A 20,682-nucleotide genomic window follows, 5' to 3' on the forward strand; every position below is an offset into this window, starting at 1 on the left:
GGGTTCAGCAGATTGATCAAGGCTGCTGTGAAATGAAGCCCTTGCCTTGTGATGGCCACATTAGCTGCAGGAACAATTTCCACATTTTCATAAGGATCTGCTGCCAGCCATGGCACATCAGAAGCTCTAAGATCCAGGGAACTGCAGCCTGTGATGTCCTTTAAAGTACTGAGACCAGGACAAGAAAAAAAAATCTTGGGCTTCTTTTATCTCTGCTTTTCAGACTGTGTCCAAGTGTCCCTCTGTTCTGGGTAGTTGTCCTTTACTGTCTGACATGACCAGCACTAAAAATCAGGGAACTGCCACACCTAGCTGGTGGAAGTCCAGCCTCTTCAGTGGACCTTTCTCCAAAAACCTAGATGTTCAGCCTAGGTCTAGAACAGTAAATGAAATGCTGGATGTAGAGAAATTTTATAGGCCAGCTGAGAGAGGGTTGTGATCATTTTCAGCTTCAAGTGCATTGAAGGCTTGCAGATGGCTCACCCTCGCTCCTAGTATTCAGCATTTCTGTCAAATCCAAACACTGTGAGTCCTGGGCAGTCAGACCTATATAAGTCAGGTAATACACTTCAAACAACACTGTTTGCAAAACCACTACAGAAAATGCCAAATTTTATCAGTGACCTTTTAGGATTATTTTCTGCTTTCAATGTTAAACACATCCATTTTGTCTTTCCATTTACAGGCCTCCTTTTCTTCTCCTATTTTTGAGCTCTAGATAATTATTTGAATGAAAAAAAATATGTAAAAGCCAGCAAATGCAATGGAATCATTTTCTCTTTTGAAAGCCATGGTTAATTACCTCCAGTATCCATTCCTTAGATGCCTCATGATATATTTTTATTTTGCTTCTATGACATTTTTCTCTTCCTGCCAATGAAGATCTCATTTATTTATCAGTTTGTAAAGTATTTCACCTGAATGTGTGACTTAACAACTAAAAGCACTATTTTGTTGTACTGCTTTGAGGGAAAACAAAACAAACCAACAAAAGCACCCAGCTAGACCCTTTCTTCATTACATAGTAAGCCTGCAGTGTCTTAGTAGCAGAAAGACAAGCAGGAACTTATGCAAAGTATTCTCCTCTGTGGACAACAGCTCCCTATTTCATTGTAAAACTTTTAAAGTATTATTTAGAAAATTATAGCAAAAGATTTGGTCACCATAAAGGAACTTATTCACTGAAAGTAAGAGTTACAATTCAGTCAGAAGATTGGGTATGAAGAGGAAAGATTCAATAGAGAAATTATCAGGTGTCCAAAGTGCCTCCTTTCTAAATATACAGGCACCTCAAGGTACAAAGTACACCAGAAGAAAAGAAGGGAGAGGCTCATATGTGATCTGTGATCCTACAGGTCAAATACCACTTAAAAATAACACAGTAGACATTGAATATCCCTTAAAAATCAAGGTAGAGTGCCAGACAGAATATATACTCTCTATGTGCTTCTTATTAGTTGAGTAATCTTCAAGCCAATTAACTTAAACATTGTTTCCTGGACTTCTCTTTCCCTCACCTCTTTACAAGGTTTGTGTTGTCCTTATGGCACAACTTCAGCACAGGCTCTCCTAAACTCACTAATGAATGAAGATATCCATCCAAATAGTTCCTGAGAGTCTAGGTCTTGTGGCTCCCCAAATTTTACCTGTAAATTTGAATGAGAAGAATATCTAACATTAGTATGTTCAAGTAATCTAAACCACATCCAGGATCTTGAAGCTATTAAAAGAGCAAGAATACTTTGAATACTTTCATTATTAAGAATAATAGTAGTGATAGTAGTAGTAATGACAACAATTAGAACATTTGGAGTCAAAGTGGCCCCAGGAGTTGTCATTGAGTTACCTCAGTAACCTGAGTTTATGTATAACACAGTCTCCCAAGCTGGACTGTAGCTACAACTGAAGAGGAGAAAAAAACAGTAAAACATGATGCTTCCTGGCTCTGCAGTTTGTTAGATAACCCCATTCATAAAAGAAATTGTGCACACTAGAGAAGTGGTTTATATTCCACCGTAGGCATGGTGTCAGAGCGTTGAAGCCAAAAAGTTCTCCTTTGCAAACAAACAATATACATAAGGAAGGAGGCATTTGGGGGAGAAAAAGCAATCTATCAAAGAGCCACCTTTCCCTGTTCTCTTCTTTCCTTCACCTGAAAAAGGTGAACAGATGGAAAGTTTTTTGAAAAAGGAGTGAACAATCTTGGCATTGTGTCTGCTCTACTGTGAGACAAGAGGTGAAGAGCAGTCATACTACCGACTTCAGTACTAGGAAAGCTGCTTCTGAGTTAGCTAAAATCATTTCCACATACATTCTCCAGTTCTAGGATAGGATTTGTCTTGTTGAATCTGTTGTTAAGGTTTAATTTAAGAGGTTTGTCATAATTTTCAAAGGCTCCCCCTTAATGGGATCAAGGAGTTAAAGAGCATAATTCTGCCTTCAACAGCTTTCTAATTGAGCAGAACAAATCTAGAGAACATGCTCCAGAGCCTTCATCAAAGAGTTTTAGGCATCTCGTGTTGCTACAAGTTCTTATCTGGGCTGTAATTGAGAGCTACTCAGTAACTGACTGATACAGCTCTCTTTATTGCTGAGTAGCAATAAAGTTGCAGTTCAGTATCTCATGTTGCAACAAATGAAATATCCAGAAAGGTTTGGACAGGTATCTGTCATTAACTAAACATGTTCTTAGGAGCAAACCCTCTGCCTGGAAATCAGAATCACAGTAAAAGAGACCACTCATATAATCCAGTCACAAACATATTAACATTAACCAGCAACACCTGATTAATAGTTTTGCCTGTTGTGTTCCTAATTGCACCTCCTGGGTGCTCCAAGCCCTTGATCTTTGGCACGCCTCTCCACTCACCCATGGTGTACCATCAGTTAAACAGTAATGAGAGATGCATTTCCTGGAGCTAATGACCATCTGTGAAAAGTTGATAGCCCACAGCTATACCACAGGCAGGTTTCCCCAGTTTACTGTTCATTCTATAGAAGCATCACATGCCAAGGTCATTATTGATTTTATAAGCAGAATATAAAATCATAAGGTAGGCTTCCTGGCTACATGTCCTCTGTAACATTTGCCTGGGATAAAACACTACTTCTAATCCTTCACTCTGAAAAAGAAGAAAAACCAAACAAAACAAAACACCAGCATCACTTGAAGCCATGTCCTGATGCCAGGACTGGGAAGTTATTCTAGTTTCAGAGACGAACACTGCATTTCAACAAGCCTGTCCCTTTCCTTAAAAACTCCTAGTGTGACTATTCTACCAGAGAATGCTCTCACCACTGCAGAGAGCTCCTGAATTTCTATCATACTCCTAGACATTTGTACTGAATGAGGAATTTAAATGCTATGTTGTTAACAGCTGCAGCGTGGGCCTTTTATCATTCCTTCTGGTGTGACCTCCTGACCCAAAAACCATTTTCTAGTGTATTAGACCTAGGCAGGTTGATTCTGTTCAAAAGGAAAAAAAAGATTGAGAAAACTGGCCAGGAGGGCCAACGGCATCCTGGCCTGCATTAGGAATAGTGTAGCCAGCAGGAGCAGGGAAGTCATTGTGCCCCTGTACTCTGCATTGGTTGGGCCACACCTTGAGTCCTGTGTCCAGTTCTGGGCCCCTCAGTTTGGGAAGGATGTTGAGACACTTGAACGTGTCCAGAGAAGGGCAGCGGGGCTGGGGAGAGGCACAGCCCTGTGAGGGGAGGCTGAGGGAGCTGGGATTGTTTGGCCTGGAGAGGAGGTGGCTCAGGGTTGACATCATTGCTCTCTGCAGCTACCTGGAGGGTGGTTGTAGCCAGGGGGGCATTGGTCTCTTCTCCCAGGCAGCCAGCACCAGAACAAGAGGACACAGTCTCAAGCTGTGCCAGGGGAAGTTTGGGCTGGAGGTGAGGAGAAGGTTCTTCACCGGGAGAGTCGTTCGTCATTGGAATGTGCTGCCCGGGGAGGTGGTGGAGTCACCATCCCTGGAGGTGTTTGGGAGGGGATTGGATGTGGCACTTGGTGCCATGGTCTAGTCATGAGGTCTGTGGTGACAGGTTGGACTCAATGATCTTTGAGGTCTCTTCCAACCTTAGTGATACTGTGATACTGTGAAAGTTAGATGGCTCTGTGGTCCAAGTGTGGGTGAATATAATTGGAACAAACAAGATCAGACAGTTTCCTTATCATAAATCTTCTGCCCATGGAGTTTCTTTCTTCTCTGCTCATTTTTAGATCCATGCTACTACTAGCATCTCTGTCTTGGTCTCCTCACTCCAACAACAGTAGCTAAATCAGCACCCTCAACTGTTAAGGTTGTCACCAGGGAAAAAACCCTCAGCCCAGGTAACCGATTTGTGGCTGCCTGCCGCAGACACAATAGCTGGTAGGAACTAGAAAACACGCAGGGCTGTCTAACATGTAGCAAACACTGGGCAGTCAAAATCATTGAATGTATAAAGTTGATAAGCATCTTTTTTTACTTCCATTTCTGTGGACGGTATAAGTAGGAAGCATGTAGAAGCATGGAAACTTCTTGCACCTCTATTTTTTTTTCCCTTTCCTTTTTATTTTTTTTTCTTCTTTAATAAATGTAAATTGATTTTCATTGATTGATTTTCATTGCATTTTAACATGACACGTACCAGTATGTTGCTATAAAGCTTCTTCATTTCATCACATCTCTTTGACAGCTGAGATAGATCCTCTTCATATTTCTGAATTAAATCCTGTAATACAATAAAAAAACTCCTTAATTCAGTATAGCAGCATAGTATTAAAGCAGGAATGAAACAGCAGCAAAACCTAGGTAATTCAAGTCAAAATTGTCATGTCACAACAATTTCACGTATCATAAAAGATAAGCATGCATCAAGCACACACATTCCTTTGCAAATATTAAGACATCAAAGACCAAAAAAAAAAAATAAAAGAGATTTGGGTTTTTTCTTCTCAACCAATAACTACCTAAATCTATTAACACTAGCAGAACTAGATAAGCCTCATAAGATCCTAATTTCCACCCACATTTAGCATAGCTTTTTTGCATGTTAAGCAAACACTCCCCTCTTAGGGAGGCAGAATCAGGGCCTTAGAAATTTAATATTGAAATACAATGCCTGATTCATGGGGGTTTTGTACCACACATTTTCACCAGCTTGAAGAAGTACACCATTGAACTGATCCAAGGCAGAAGGAAATGGATGGATGGAGACAATGCCAATCCTACCTAATGAAGCACAGCACAAAGATATCCTGGACAGCAGAAACAAACCATCCACACCACAGAGTGCTGAATGCCTTTGCTGAAAGTAGCCTTGTTCACCGTAAGTGCAATGGTGCTTTTAATTGTTAATTAACTCCCATGTACCTCAGCTGCTTAGCCCTGGGTTTGGCTCTGTTGACCCCTCACCAGGACTGGGCTCCCTACAGCCCGCTCAGCCACCTCTCCATTGTCTCTTCCAGCGTATCTTGCTCTGCCACTAGCATGGGCAGAATCATCTTAGATCAGCCTATATTCACAGTTTAGGCATGCCCTTGGATGATCGAAAAGAGCTTTGAGTTGTGCCAGAGGAGGTTTAGGTTGAACATTAGGAAAAATTTCTTCACTAAAAGTATTGTCAGGCCCTGGAACAGGCTGCACAGGATGGTGGTGGAGTCCCCAGCCCTGGAGGAATTTAAAAGCCATATAGAAGTGGTGCTGAGGGACATGGTTTCATGGTGACCTGGCAGTGCTGGGTTAATGATTGGACTCTATGACCTTAAAGTTATTTTCCAAAAGGCACACCTTCTAAAATAACTGTTATTCCCAAGTCTTTACCATGGGCAACCATAGAGTTAACAGTTCCTCACCCACTCCAGCCCATTTGCCTTGTGAAGCAAAAGCAGTAGGCGCAGAAACTCTGAAAACCCCTTCCCATGCCACAACTTATAGTATGAGACACTATCAGAAGGCAATAAAAGGCCACTTTTCCTCAAATGCTTCTGACTCCCTTGGCAGGGAAGGTCTCAGCCAAACTAAGCAGGTTACTCATCTTTTACCTCCAGCCCACAATAAGGTTGTGATAAAGTTACCTTTAGTTCCTTGCAGAACTGTGATTCCTGGGGTGTTGTCTTGGCTGACTTGGGTTTAATAAGCCTCCTGCACTGAATAACATTTTCCAATTCTCTTTTTAAAACTAACAAAAGAGAAAGAAGATGAGAAATTTCACTGGCACGCAGCCATGTCCGAAGGACTGCAAATGGCTAATTTAGCACACACAGAAAGTTTAGAATATTTAGTCTGTAATGCATTCACCTAGGAATATTAATTTTTCTGTTTTGAAATAGAAACCCTGAAAGAGGCAAGGGTCTCATGAGGGGAAAAAAATAGTATGTGATCACATCACAGCAACTGCAGAATAATGAGGAGGTCGATAGTGTGGTTATGCAGCAGCTGTAAATCTGACCTTCCCTAGCTTTGAGCATTGGGATTAGCAATGAAAATAACATTCTTCAAACCTATGTTTTTATGTAACAACTTCAGGGTTCCTTTTAAGATAAAAGAACAAAAAAAATCCACTTTATGCAACAGTGAGAGATCTTGTCAGCTGGCAGCAAGCACTACATTGGACTGCTACCGTGGGAGCTCTCGTGGTGTAAAATGGGGTAAGAAAGAGATACAACTTTGGCACCAGGGCCTTGGCCCTGAACTGGCCCAGGCTGCAGTTGCATCTTCCTCTCCTTCTGCTCGTGTATAAGCCCCTAAAAAGGTGTGCCTTGACCTACATGGTGAGGAAGGCTGGTTCAGTGGCATTTAGTCCACCTCTTTCCCTCAGTGCTCTGGTGAATGGGACTACACTGGGCCCATCAGGAATCCATGGAGGGCAGAAGCAAGACAATCTCCTTCAGTTTCCATGAATCACCCCCCTGATGTCTCCCAGCAATTTCTGGTGCTATGTCCATTGCACTCCTTTACTCAAGACTTCCCAAAACTGTCTTCAACATATTTAGTGATTTGGATTGCTAGCAACACCATTCTCAAACACCATAAGGGACTGAGGGTAAAGAGTGTTACTTTTAGTTACTTGTGTCTCCTAAAAAGTTGATAGAAATTTCTTGGGACAGAATAAAACCACACTTTAGTGGCCTCAAGCTATATGCCTGGCTGTCTCCTAAAGCCCAGCAGAAGAGGCACAAGGGGTTTTCAAACTGAAAGCCAGGAATGACTATCATTCAGGTATGTTATCAAAGGCTGAAAGAGGATGTTTTGGTCTGTAGTCACAGTCAACACTCACACCACTTTTGAGAAAGATTTTTGTAAACTTTCAGCATGATATAGTTCATTTTTATCCCCTATGTCAGCTCTCAAAGGGTTCAATCTAAAATCCCTTGAATTCACTACTGCTCATTTTGTGATACTGTTCAATGGCAAGTTGTAAATGTCTCCCAAAATCTATCTGACATTTGAACAATCTTATTCTGTTTCCTTCCGTTGACTTCACATCATTGGGCTGCTTTCTAAACAAAGAGACCAATTTGGTTCAGAGGAGTTCTTGAGCTTCAGGACTGAACTGTAGGAAGTGTTCTGCTGCTGTACTGCCTACCCCTGGAGACTCTGCTACAGCCATAACTTTGACACAGCACTTGTATCATATAACATTAGTAGTTTATTATAAACTCTGGGCATTATTTACCTTGGGCAGCATATTTTTCCTGCTTCTAAGCCACCTGGACACACTTTAATATTTCTTCTTTCCTTTTTTTTTTTTTCTTTTTTTTTTTTTCTTTTTTATTTCCTTACAGTAATGTGGCAGGTTAAATATCACCATGGCAACACTTCACCTCAATGTTTTGAACCTTTACCTCTCTTCACAGACTACAGCAGTGCAATGAAAACCTGTTCCAAATGACTGCACAAAGTATGGAAATCTTTCTTGAATTTAGAAACCACATTTACATACCATCAACTTCAGCACAGAGGCCCTTCATGGAAGCTGGAAAGGTAGAGAGAGAGAAAAAAAACATCCTAATAAGTATCATTCATATTGTGAGGGAAGGAGTTTCCACAGAAGTTGAAGGACTTCATTTTTTGTTTGTTGATTATTATTCCCCTCCCCCCCCCTTACCATCAGGAACAGCTTCAAATTCTGTCAACTCCTGAGAAAATTTGGCCAGATCAGGCTCATGTAAGAAGATCTGTTCCACAAGGGCATGAAGCAAGGTGAATGCCCTCTCTTTACCCTTCAACAGAGGTAACTGCAAATAGAACAGAGCACTAAATGACAGACTGAGCTATTATACTTTTCTTTTTTTTTAAATAAAAAGGAACAGCAGGGATGTTGATAGCTTCCAGGTAAATCTGACAAGAATAGAAAAACAATGAAATTAAACTTCTTGTTTTCAACCCACCATTTCACAGACATTCTTGCAGACACTCTTGATTAAGATCAACTTTACACTTTCATATCTGTTGTGTACACTTTCATATCTGTTGACCTTCCTTGCTCTTTTCTGTCTTTTTATTCACACAAGACTTTTTGCAACTTAAGGTATCCTAACTGAGTGCAGCTGATTTTGGACCGCCAAACACAGCCATTATTCCTTTCCACTTAAAAGCAGTGTGCTGTGTTCAGGGAGATAGCAGAGTTCCTTAACTGAATCTGGGAAGATGCTCTGTGGCAGAAAATTATTTTGCAGGCATTTTTCATTATGATAGATGTGGTATCACAGCCACTATATAAAAGAAAAGAAGAGAAAAAAATAGAATGCAAGTTGTGTTTCGGAATTGTCACTGGAGTTGTAAATCACTCACTCATATATTAAAGTCTCCAGATGGGAAAGATACTTCACCAAAACAAAATAAAAATCCTTCTCTCTTCTATTTACAGATCAGGCATAATCTTACAATAGTGTTAAAGGTACAAAAGCAGCTTAGGAAATTTGTATCCATTTCTTATGTTTTAAGATAAGAGAGGGATGCTCTACCACTGTTGTGTGGAGGAGGGGAGAAACCCCGTGCTCAACAGCAGCATTTTCTGATGTCAAATTCTAATGAAAATGGAAAAGCAGCTTCCTTATAAATAATGGAGAACTCAAACTAATGTCAGACAAGTGGTAGGTCAGTGTAAAGGCAATTAGAAGACTAAGAGCTGTAGGATACTTCTTGCAGAGCAGATCTCTGTCATGAAAGAGCAGAATTCGCACCTGTCCCCTTCACCACCTACCCAGTCATCCAGCAGAGCAATATGAAGAAGTTAAAATCATTGCAGGCAAATCTCATTCCCTTTCAGTTTATTAATTTATTTACATTCTCTTCCACCTGAAAGTGGCATTGCACCACTTGTTGCAAAAGAGTTTCACATCGAGTAAAATGAAGCACTAAGAACTTACTCCGGTGTCAAAAACTGCAACTGCCATGGAAGAAACGCTGCAGTTACAGCCTCTGACCACAGTGACGTGAGAAGGATCCGAGCAGCAGTGTTCTGCACAGGGCTGCAAAACACAACTTATCTCAGCTTGGATCTAACCAGGGACCTGCAGCTCAGATGCCTCTTCTAGGCAGAGGATCCGGCAGTCAGGGGCAGTGAGCATTTAGATGTTCTACCTCATTAGAAACACAGTGTGTTCAACATCATAAGGCTCCCATCTAGCTAGTGCTGCTGCCTAAAATGGGGAAATGCATCTTGTTATCTCACACATATAGATTGTTAAACAGGATTTTGTTTCTAGTGTAACCAAGAGCAGATGTTAAAATGTTATCTACTCATTAAAAAATACTGCCTCTCTCCACAGTCAGGGCAAAACTGAGTTAATAATAACAGCTAACACACCTTATAATGTGATGATTTTAATGACAAGGGAAATATTTACTCACTTTGGTCAAAGATGACAGTCTAAATCCTTTAGCCTTTTCTTTTCCAGCCCTTTCATTTAAATGGTTTCCAATGGCTAAAATGTACTCCAAAACAGCAACAAATTTCTGGCTGGACTGCAGCTGTTTACTCGCTTGGATTTTCTGGTTTATTAGCTGAAACACACAAATTTCCCTTCAGTTCAAACTGAAACTGTGAGCATATCAGTAGTGCCTATACTTTCCCTTTGCCACAGCCTCATTGTCCCCACCTAAAGCAAGTTGCACTTCAGCTGGTGGCTACCTTCCTATTCAACTTCTCTACAGGAAGTGGCCAGGGGTTCTCAGGAAGGACCAGTTTCAAGTTTTCTACCAAGATAAAGCTTGTGTTGTCATAGTTACCCTGCCCCCAGAGGAGATCACATCCTTTCTGGTTGCCAAATCAGCCCTGGCCAAAACAACTTCAACCTCATCTCTTAAAAAAGCTTCTGAAGAAAAATATTTTGCTGTGTGAGTGCACCAGATTGCACCAAATGTCAGACATCAGGGGAAGCAGATAGCCTGAAGCTCAGTATAAAGTTCTCCATCCTTCACCTCCCTCCCTTCTGTTTATACCAGCTGAAGACTGTTATCAAAATTCTTAACACAGTTTCACCATAAGGAAGAATAATAATTTCCTGTAATCAAACTCAGTTATCAATTTCTATTTTACTGGGGAAGACACCTCCCTTCTAGGCCTACAGATACAAGAGGTGGGTTTGTTTAAAATTAGGAAATATATATGTTTTTTTAGCACCACACCTCTCTTCATCAGTCACCAACACACTGGTTTAAAAACAGGGGACGAATGAAGCATGTAGCAGAGCTGAAAGCCACTGTTAAAACATTCATAGCACATCCCAGGGCCAGAGGGTGCTAAAAGCCAATATTCAGATTGTTCTTTAGAATTTTAAGTGTATAATACATGGTTTACACATGAGGGTGCGTGAGTAGGAAAATACTTAAACAACTAATCAGGTCTTTAATGAACATTAAATAGCCTTCAAAGCTAACAGTATATGTAATAGCTTCCAAATATTCAAATATTTGGTTCCAGTGGAGCACAGCAAAGGTGAAGCATTTTACCAGGCAGGGTCAAACATTTGTGTATCTCCCCTGTGTTTTCCATCTGTTCACCTTATGAATTTTATTCACTGTTACTTTGGTTTTAATCACAGCCAGACAAAGGACAATCAATCGAATTTGCAGGTCTTTCAACTTCTGGTTTTATTCCCATGCAAAATGGAAGCAAACCCTTTGAAATATTTTCACGGACTCGTGTTGCAATACTTTGTTTTGAATCAAAGCATACACAAACCCTGGCAGGTAAGGCAGTGGTTTGGAAGATGAAGTCCATAAGACTGGAACCCTGTTTATTTGCATCCACCCCAACCCCTAGGTCATTCTGAAAAATGCAGAGAGGGAATTGAACTGTGATTTGCAACAGTTCATTTCCATGCTGGAATCCTTAGGGTCAACAGCTTCCTTCAGTCTTCTGAAAACAGTAAACATCTGCAAGATGCTGCTCAATAAACTTGCTTTAAGTATCTACAACTTTGAATTGATTCCTTCAGGTTTGTGGGGTGAGACCCTCCCCACAATAGGAATTAAATCTGAATGGTAAAAATTGCTTCTCTCATATCCCTGGCCAAAGAAAGTGGAAAGTTTACAACCTCAAATGAAAAATTGGAAAACTTTTCCTGTCCTTTAGTCCCTCCTCTGTGGTTATCTGTTCCACTGCCAGGCCTGTTAGGAGCTGTACCTTGAACCTTAGTGGAACAAGGATGATGTTAAATATATATGCATTTATATACGTACATATCATATGCCTCATTTATTTTTGGTGGGGTTTACTGTATTTTAGAACCAGTAGTGTTAAATACTTTCATTAACAAGACACAGATAAATCAACTGGATTCCCAAAAGAATTCCAAATGCACCAATAGTGCCTTTGTATTTCAAATGTACCCCCACACAAACCAAACCAAACCAAATAAATAAGCAAACAAACAAACAAACAGAACAGAATAAAATCTCCTCAACTACAGCACTTTGAAATGAACTGGGGCCACTTGGACCTCTAACTGGTAGATTTTGGCTACAAACACACTGTGGAAGAGTCTTGTCACTTACAGGCTCCAAATCTTTCATGCTCATGGGGAGCTCACGTACGGTAAGCAGGAGATCCAGCCTCTGGCCTAAGTGGGGGATCTTACACATCTGCAAAGAATTGAGCAGAAATGGAATCAAACCCCATGTTTATACCAAAACATGCACATACGTCTCTCATAACGTATTCATTCAGCTGCACTCTAGCTTTCCTAATTTCTGTGCTCATTTATTAGTTTATTCTAGGCCCTAAGCCTGGAGCTCTACTATGGCAAATATAAAAATCACATATCTGACTATGCATCATTTGCAGATGCAAATTCAAAAAACCTCTGTATGCCAGTAGAGCAAGACACTATTACTATCAATGACACTCATTTCTTGTGAATGAGAGTGGTTCCATGCATACAATTTTACACTTAAATATTGTGGAAACCTAACTCAGAATAAATCAGCTCCTTCTTTGGAGGAAGGGGAGGGTGTGTGACTTAGAGAAGCAAAGGGATCCTACAGTTCTCTTCATCATATCTGATTCCTCTCTTTGTCACATAAATCCTCTTATACAGATTCTGGCTGAGATTGTGAATTTATTTCAAACCCCAGCTTCTCATAGTGGTTTTATCTAGAAGAGAGCATGGTACAAATAGCATGTGGTGCCTTTTAATGCTGTGCTTTCTTACCTCTAACATAAACTGATCAACCACATGCAGCTCTGAAGGAGACCCCCTGAACGACCTGTACCTTTCTGTGTCTTTTGGTGTTGGCATGTATCTGTAAAACAACAAATGGAAATTAGATGTTCTTTTCCCCTTCATTCTGCATTGTTGTAACAAAAAACACACTCCACTCCATGCATCAGAATGTCTTTCTGTTTAGTGTGTTTCTGCAATATTTATTTAACCATTGGAACTTTGTACACTTGAGTCCACTACATGATGGAAAGCAAAAACGATTTGCAGATACATTGGATGAGCTTTCCAAAAGCTCCTAGAAACTTCTTGAGCAGTTATGACCACTCTGGCTCAGCTTGTCTCCAGCATTATCTTCTTAGAAAAACTACTGCCAAAGCAGAGCAGACTCATGCTATGGGGTGATTAACCAGTGGCCTGACTCCTTCCTCTAAAACATTTTTAGCTGCTGATGAAAAAGAAGTAGGCAGTGGTGTTTCTGTCTCTCCAAGCACTACGCCACATCCAAGATCCATTTATTGGCTGTGTTGTAAGAGCACATAACACAGGCCTGCCACTTTCATCCTACTGCATAAAGTAACAGAATATTCTCCCACAGTACCCCAGGGCTGCAGATTTTTAGAATACTGATGTCTTTAAACATGCCTCCACTTGGAAAAAATAAACTCACACCACCACAGATCCCCTCCACTCCTCTGGAAATCTTCCAGCCTGTCTGGCTGATACACTAGGGGAATTTGTAGTATATCTTAAAGAAGAAAAATGGAATCAATTTAATAAAAGACAACTGAGAAGGTGTGCAAGGAATCTTAAATAAGTATTCATGTCTATCATCTTCTCTTTGTTCTATACCAACAGCCTAATCAATTTGTAGCAAGCATGATTAAACATGCAGGGGATAGATATATATTTTTTTTTTCAGTGAAAGTAAGGAAATGTATTGCAAGAGAGAAAAAAAAAATTAAAGATTTTTGGCATATTAAAGAGGGAACAAACAATAAGGTTCTTTTACTGTTGCAAATAATTTCATAGGACATTTAAATAATTGCTGGGGTTTGAATTATTACCAGAAAAAAAAGAAAAAAGAAAAATAAAAGGAATTCTCATTTAAAAATAACAGTTATCTGTTGTCAAACAAAAGCTTATTCTTCATTTAAAAGACTTGAAGTTTTTAAGCAAATCCACAGAACATTTGCTGTATAAGCTGAGAACAAATATCTTCATTTAATCAGAAATCCAATATTCCATCAAACTGTTTTAGTGTGTTACATGTATGAAGCAAAGCTAACAGATTATCTAGAAGGTTCAATGCTTGGAGCACTAAACAATGGAAGTCATGGAAGAGGAAGCACAAGGAGATGTGAATGCATTCCATAAATATCTTCTTACCTCAATGCGACTCTGAAGGAATTTGTGCAATGAAAAATCTTGCACTGTTATGAAACATTACATTTATAGACATAAAAAGTGGTTTGCTATTGATTTTAGGACACCAGGATAAAGAATCATTCAGGGAGCTATGGAAAGGCATCAGTATAAAAATAAGCCCTGAAGTTTCAAACGATATTCCTCCACTGGCCTTCAATGGACACATGAGCAGAACGTTTTGCTCACTGCTTGCAATCTTGAAATGTAATCTTGGCTCTGGCTTTAAATATTTCTTCATTTTGCAATAGTGAAATTCCTACTCAGGTTTAGACAATCTGACAGGTATAATTTGCACAGAGACAAATTTTCCAGTTTCTTTCATTTCTGATCCCACAATAGACAGTAAGGCTGTAGTAAGAGCTGGAAACTTCTCTCAAGTTACACCTGCTCACTGCCACAACTTAGTCTCGAGCTAACTCTGCTCCTTGTAACCAGCTCACAAAATCATAGAATAAATAGAATACATAGAATAAACCAGGTTGGAAGAGACCTTCAAGATCACCGCGTCCAACCCATCAACCAATCAAACACCACCCAAACAACTAACCCACGGCACCAAGCACCCCATCAAGTCTCCTCCTGAAAACCTCCAGTGATGGTGACTCCACCACCTCCCCAGGCAGCCCATTCCAATGCGCAATCACTCTTTCTGACAGATCTGCTGTCATTTCTTGCAATCCCCTTGCCTACACCTCATGGGGCCGAATGACATTTTGGGGATGTACTCTAAAATCTGCAAGGACTGAGCTTTCTGTGTGCAAATATGATATTCACGGTCGGCATAGACCAAATGTTGCAGTCACGTCTTTTCTCAACTTCACCTCATTTGCAGAAGATTAGGAATTCTCCAAAAGGTAGCATGCCTTGTTGCAAACAGCCAAACCCCAAAGATTACCTTCTTAGTGCTGTAATCTGCTCATCTGTAAGTCCACCACTCTCTTCATGTATAATGTATAGTCTGTCTTTCAGCTCACTTGGCTTGATACGGAAACTTTTAAGAAAAATGTCTGGGGGAGAAACGATTCTGAGATTACTTGGAGGAAAATTCTCAAGGGAAGGAAAAATCATAAAAATATTTCATATTTACCTTCCATATTTACAAAACCAAATAAGCAGAAACAATGACCAAAGCAGGAAAAAAAAAAAAAAAATCAAACAGAAATTAAAAACCACTTAGTAGCTACTAACACTAAAGCAATTACTAAATAGAATCATGGAATCAACAAGGTTGGAAAAGATGTCAAAGATCATCAAATCAAACCTTTCACCCAAGACCTCATGCCTACTAGATCATGGCACCAAGTGCCACGTCCAGTCCCCTCTTGAACACCTCCAGGGACAGCGACTCCACCACCTCCCTGGGCAGCACATTCCAATTGCTAACAACTCTCTCATTGAAGAACTTTCTCCTCACCCTGAGCCTAAACTTCCCCTGGCACAGCTTGAGACTGTGTCCTCTTGTTCTGGTGCTGGTTGCCTGGGAGAAGAGACCAACCCCTTCCTGGCTACAACCACCCTTCAGGTAGTTGTAGAGAGCAATAAGGTCTCCTCTGAGCCTCCTCTTCTCCAGGCTAAACAATCCCAGCTCCTTCAGCCTCTCCTCATAGGGCTTGTGCTCGAGTCCTCTCCCCAGCCTCATTGCCCTTCTCTGGACACATTCAAGTGTCTCAATGTCCTTCTTAAACTGAGGGGCCCAGAACTGGACACACACTAGCCTAACCAGTGCTAAGTACAGGGACACAATGACTTCCCTGCTCCTGCTGGCCACAATATTCTTGATGTAAATACAAATACTAAATACTAATACAAATACTAAAGCAACCTTCATGTTATCTTTAAATGGTCATAGCAGTAGTCAATGAAAAATTGCATTTCTCTCAGAACACAGCCAATGCTTAAAGGAGACCTGAGATGCTGATATCATAAGGAATACAAATACTTGCTGATATATATTTCTCTTGTACTCAGATCACGACTCAAAGTGGTCCTTTTCCAGAACACAATATATTGGTATTTTACAATATTTTTAAGGTTAAAAAAGGTAAAATTCCCCTTTGCTTTGATTTTGTTTACTTGCTTTGTTTCATTTCCAGGATTCAAAAGAAGGTAGGTAGAGAGCATGCCAGAAAAATTAGTCCCAAAATGAAGGCAACTTGAGCAGCAGAAGTTCTCACTTCTTCCAGGCTGTCTGATATTCTAAAATCTAATGAAGAGTTTTTGTAATGTTTAAGACATCTGTGCTGACTTGGGACTGGCTCATAATGGGTGTTATGAGAGGAAAATGGAAACAAGATGTCTCTTCCCCAAAACAAGTGAAGAGCCATTTGTAAAGCTGTTGCTCCCAAAATGACTAATTTGTTTTTCCAGTTATTCTTTAATTACTGTCTGTCTCCATCATCATTACCAAAAGATGAAGGTTAAAAAAATAAATACAAGGAAGTGAACACAGAGCATCAGCAGAGAAAGCTAAAATCTTTAAACGCCTCTCGGTGTTGACATGAAACTTGTCCTAGAGTGTCTGCTTCAACAGAACTCCTGGGCAGCACAAAGTGGTTAGGAAGGAGAATTCAGGAAGGATGTGAAGATTTATGTTTTGGGTTGGGTTTTTATTTGGTTTGCTTTGCTTGTTTGGTTTTGGTTTTGGTTTTATGAGGTTTTTTTCCCTCTAATTCTAAAAAGGAACCAAAATTTTTCAGGTTATAGGAACTTGCTGTGGCCCAAATCAGCTATTAATGGTTCCAAGAAGACTGTTGGTCGATGGAGTACATACCATTTTTCCTCTGACATACTTTCCACACTTTTAATTTTGTTATATAAGAGCTAGCTTTAGTGCTAAACCTGGCAGAATCTTCCCTTTTTCCTTCTTAAGTTTTTTATGACTTTTATCTTTTGCTTTGCTACACCTTTTTAACCACATTTGTCATCACCATAACAGAGTGCATAACTCACAGTAAAAGGTTGATTCTTAAATTGTTTACAATGTGTCCACAAACTATTTAATATTTTCTTGAATGTTTTCAGTGGTTGAAACTAGCAGCTGCATAAATTCTGCTTTGCCAAAGGATTTTCCCAAGGCAAAATCAGGATTGTGTATATGTGAAATTGGGTCTCCTACAGAGAAACAGGCAGCAGTCATGTCACAGAAGCTGGTGCTTTGTCACCCACATTCCTGGCTTGACAGACACATTATAGTGTCTCCCAAAACTTATTCATTGGAAATCTGAGAATGTTTTTGTCTTTTTGATGCCTATTCTCTGTATAGAGGCTATTTGTCTACTACAAGCCACTAGATAGATTTTAGGAAAGATGTTTACTTCTTTAGGAAAGATGTTGACTTGCTAGTACATGTCCAGAGAAGGGCAACAAAGTTGGGGAGGGGTTTGGAACACAAGCCCTATGAAGAGAGGCTGAGGGAGCTGGGGTTGTTTAGCCTGGAGAAGAGGAGGCTCAGAGGAGACCTTATTGCTCTCTACAACTACCTGAAGGGAGGTTGTAGACAGGCAGGGGCTGGTCTCTTCTCCCAGGCAACCAGCACCAGAACAAGAGGACACAGTCTCAAGCTGCACCAGGGGAGGTTCAGACTGGGTGTTAGGAAGAAATTCTACACAGAGAGAGTGATTGCCCATTGGAATGGGCTGCCTGGGGAGGTGGTGGAGGCATCATCATTGGAGGTGTTTAGGAGGAGACTTGATAGGCTGCTTGGTTTAGTTGATTAGATGGTGTTGGATGATCAGTTGGACACGATGGTCTTGAAGGTCTCTTCCAACCTGGTCTATTCTATTCTATTCTATTCTATTCTATTCTATTCTATTCTATTCTATTCTATTCTTTGCATTTTTTCTTACATTGGGCTTGAATTTAGTGTGTAGATCTTCTCTCAGAACTTTCATTTTCCCTTGTGTTCAGAAACTCACTCAAATTCTCAAGAAACTTTGACCTCCTGGCATTTTGGAGCTTCATCATTTTATTTGTTAATTTCAGAGCTGTGGTTTGCAGCACTTGCAGGAAGATTAATCAGAATTCTCCAGATCAAATTAACTTTTGATCTAAGTAATGTCCATAATAATAAGCATGTGGCAAAAAAAAAAAACTCACTGATGGGACTTTAAGGATAACTTTAAGAAACAGATGCTGAATGTCTCAATGAAAAAAGTTGTAAGAAGAACAGGATCACAAGCAAGCATTGTGCTATTTGCAAACCAAAAGAAAGAAATTTCCTCAAAGAAACAGCAATAATTTAGTAGATAAAAGTGTTATTACAGGATTCTTTTCATCTGCAACAGCACTTTTGTGTCACTCACTTCCTTTTAACCCTTCAAATTGTTAGTCAAGGGAAGCAATCATTCCAACAAGTTATCTCTGCTTACTGCTCCCAATTAAAATTTCATGTGGTCTCCAAAGTATATTATTTCTCATCAATACTCACTAAAACTTCAACATTAACTGTGCAAAATTCTTTATACATGTAACATTTCTTAAAATGGCACTGGGTTATAGAACTTCCTTTTTTGTTTTGTTTTGAAAGCCACTTCTGTAATAGAAATCATAGTCTTTGAAGAACATTTATTTTTGCTCCCTTAATATCTCCCACTTCTCATCAAAGTAACTTTTATTAGTAAGACTGTGTGTTGAACTGCTTCATTAGCTGTGAAAGACTGTTCTGGGTCAGGTCTTTGGTAGAATGATACTTGGGATATGAAAGGGAAGGATTCTGATCATAGTCATTCACGACAGTCATTTACAGCCTGAGCTACTGGCCATTAAAAGCACAAGAGAAGTCTTGAGACCTGACTTGCAGCTGTCTCAAAGGCTTCTCACATCAGCCCATCTACACCAGATGACTACTCTTGAACTCAATGCAGGAGAGAGACTGAACACTCTCAAGGTGCTATGCAGTTATTTCTGTTGACTTCTTTTACTCAGCCAGCTCACAAAACTTGAAAAGTCTTTAATTTGGGGTCTGCCCTAAGACAACAGCATCACAGCTCTATGGCATAGCCACATGTTTTGTACAAGTTTCTCTATGTCATTAAGGGCAACATTTAGAGCATCTGAGCCATGAGGCTCGTCCTTACAAAGCAGCAGAGGGGCACTGCATTGAAAGATGATACAGTCACAGACTTGTCTGCTTATTGAATGGCAGAAAGCACAAACAGAAAATGCACACTGAGCTCGCCACAGGCTTCCAGATAGGAGTACACAATTCTTACTTACTGAAGTTGTGTGCAATTTTTGCATCTAACATGATGTGTTGATTCATTGAAGGTTCATTGCCTGAAAACACCATCATGTCCTGCATCTGGAACTGATCACAGAGCCTGGATAGATCTATTTTTCTCCTGCCTGGGTCACATGATGCCCAGACAGATTTTTGAATCTAAAAACATAGGAGTGACAGGGTAAACAAAAAGCCAAAAGAGCAGAGTCACTTTGTTTCATCCAAATATACAGAAGGGCATCCGGGTTGTTTCCTGGCACAGTTGTACTTTTCTGATAACTACACATGTAATATGAGCTATAATAACTTCCCCCCCCCAACAGCTTCCATCACTTTCATCCTCACCTTATCACAAGGAACAACATCCCAGTGAAAGGCTTTGGTTCTCTTTGACCCCTCTGTTCTCCCACTGCAGGGCTGTGGGAACACAGGTGGGGCTGGTGGTACTTCTGCCTTATTGATGGGAAGTGGAAGAGGTGGTGATGCTGGGACTGCTTCCTCCTCTGCAAGCTTTGTCTGGAGGCTTGAAGACTTGTTCGGACTGGTTGATGCAGAGTTCACCCTGACATAAAGGGTCTCCTCTTTCTGCTCACTCAGAGGTACAGGAAATTCCTCATAATCTGCTTCAGGGGAGATGCATCCTTGAGATCCCTCCTGCGGCAGTGAGGCATCGTTGCACACTGAACAGTACCTTTCTATGAGAGACACCCATTCCTTCTGGAGCATGCTGGCATCCACCATCCTGCTATTTTGAACAGTGCAGGGTATTCGAAACCTGAAATTTAAGAATGCCATATATAAATGCAAGAAGTGTAAATAACATGCTGACTAATACAGCCACAGATATTTCTTGCTTAAGCAGAAAGATGTTCAGCAGCTTTACTTGTCAAAGGAGCCCAGTGCTGCTGACTCTGACCTTTTCAGACAGAGTTATGTGTCTAAGGTTAGAGAGCTGAAGTTTTGCCATGTATTGACTTTATGGTGCAGTTGCCTTGTAATTCCTCTTCCCCACCTTGGGGGAAGGTGAACCATGTGCTATGCTTTACTGTGTTTGTTGCACAAGCTACTCAGAACCTGTTCATGCATCTGTCCCATCAAACTGAACCATACATCTCCTCACTGGCTCCTGACACAGCAACTAGGCAAGTCTTTGTGGGCAGTATTTCAGTGCATCTTCTCAATTCCATGACATTATACCTTCAGTTCCTCCTTAAAATACTTATCACATCACTGCACAGCAACAGGAGGGGTTATCTATGTGACTCAGATGACTTCATTTCTCCACTGTTTTATTTTGTTGTGACGCATTGAGATTCTGTTACCTCTTTTCAGTTATTCTGCTTTAACAACTTATTAATTACCAACTATACTTACAAGT

At 40.4% G+C, this 20,682-nt stretch overlaps 1 protein-coding gene across 1 annotated transcript; it reads right to left on the reverse strand.

Moving 5' to 3' along the window:
* Window positions 1-1,502: 1,502 nt before the first annotated feature.
* Window positions 1,503-20,045, reverse strand: LOC104302690 (formin-H-like). Its single transcript, XM_054173355.1, has 11 exons — window positions 19,650-20,045; window positions 19,301-19,463; window positions 14,982-15,093; window positions 12,650-12,740; window positions 11,994-12,080; window positions 9,846-9,998; window positions 8,098-8,227; window positions 7,933-7,965; window positions 6,065-6,168; window positions 4,636-4,719; window positions 1,503-1,646 (listed from the first exon to the last, which is right to left on the reverse strand). Exons 1-11 carry the CDS (start codon window positions 20,043-20,045, stop codon window positions 1,542-1,544), a joined length of 1,458 nt encoding a protein of 485 aa, XP_054029330.1. The 3' UTR covers window positions 1,503-1,541.
* Window positions 20,046-20,682: the final 637 nt, after the last annotated feature.

Source organism: Dryobates pubescens, chromosome 26 (assembly GCF_014839835.1).
Source record: "Dryobates pubescens isolate bDryPub1 chromosome 26, bDryPub1.pri, whole genome shotgun sequence".
Taxonomy (NCBI): Eukaryota; Metazoa; Chordata; class Aves; order Piciformes; family Picidae; genus Dryobates; species Dryobates pubescens.

What these genes read in the sequence shown, in the direction of transcription:
- LOC104302690 (XM_054173355.1), bottom strand. Translation starts at nt 20,045, where the DNA reads ATGGTGGATGCCAGCATGCTCCAGAAGGAATGGGTGTCTCTCATAGAA. An exon ending in TTGATCAGTTTATGTTAGAG is followed by an intron (nt 12,081 to 12,649) that starts GTAAGAAAGCAC and finishes AATTCTTTGCAG; the next exon opens with ATGTGTAAGATCCCCCACTT. An exon ending in GACTGTCATCTTTGACCAAA is followed by an intron (nt 8,228 to 9,845) that starts GTGAGTAAATAT and finishes TTCTATTTGCAG; the next exon opens with TTACCTCTGTTGAAGGGTAA.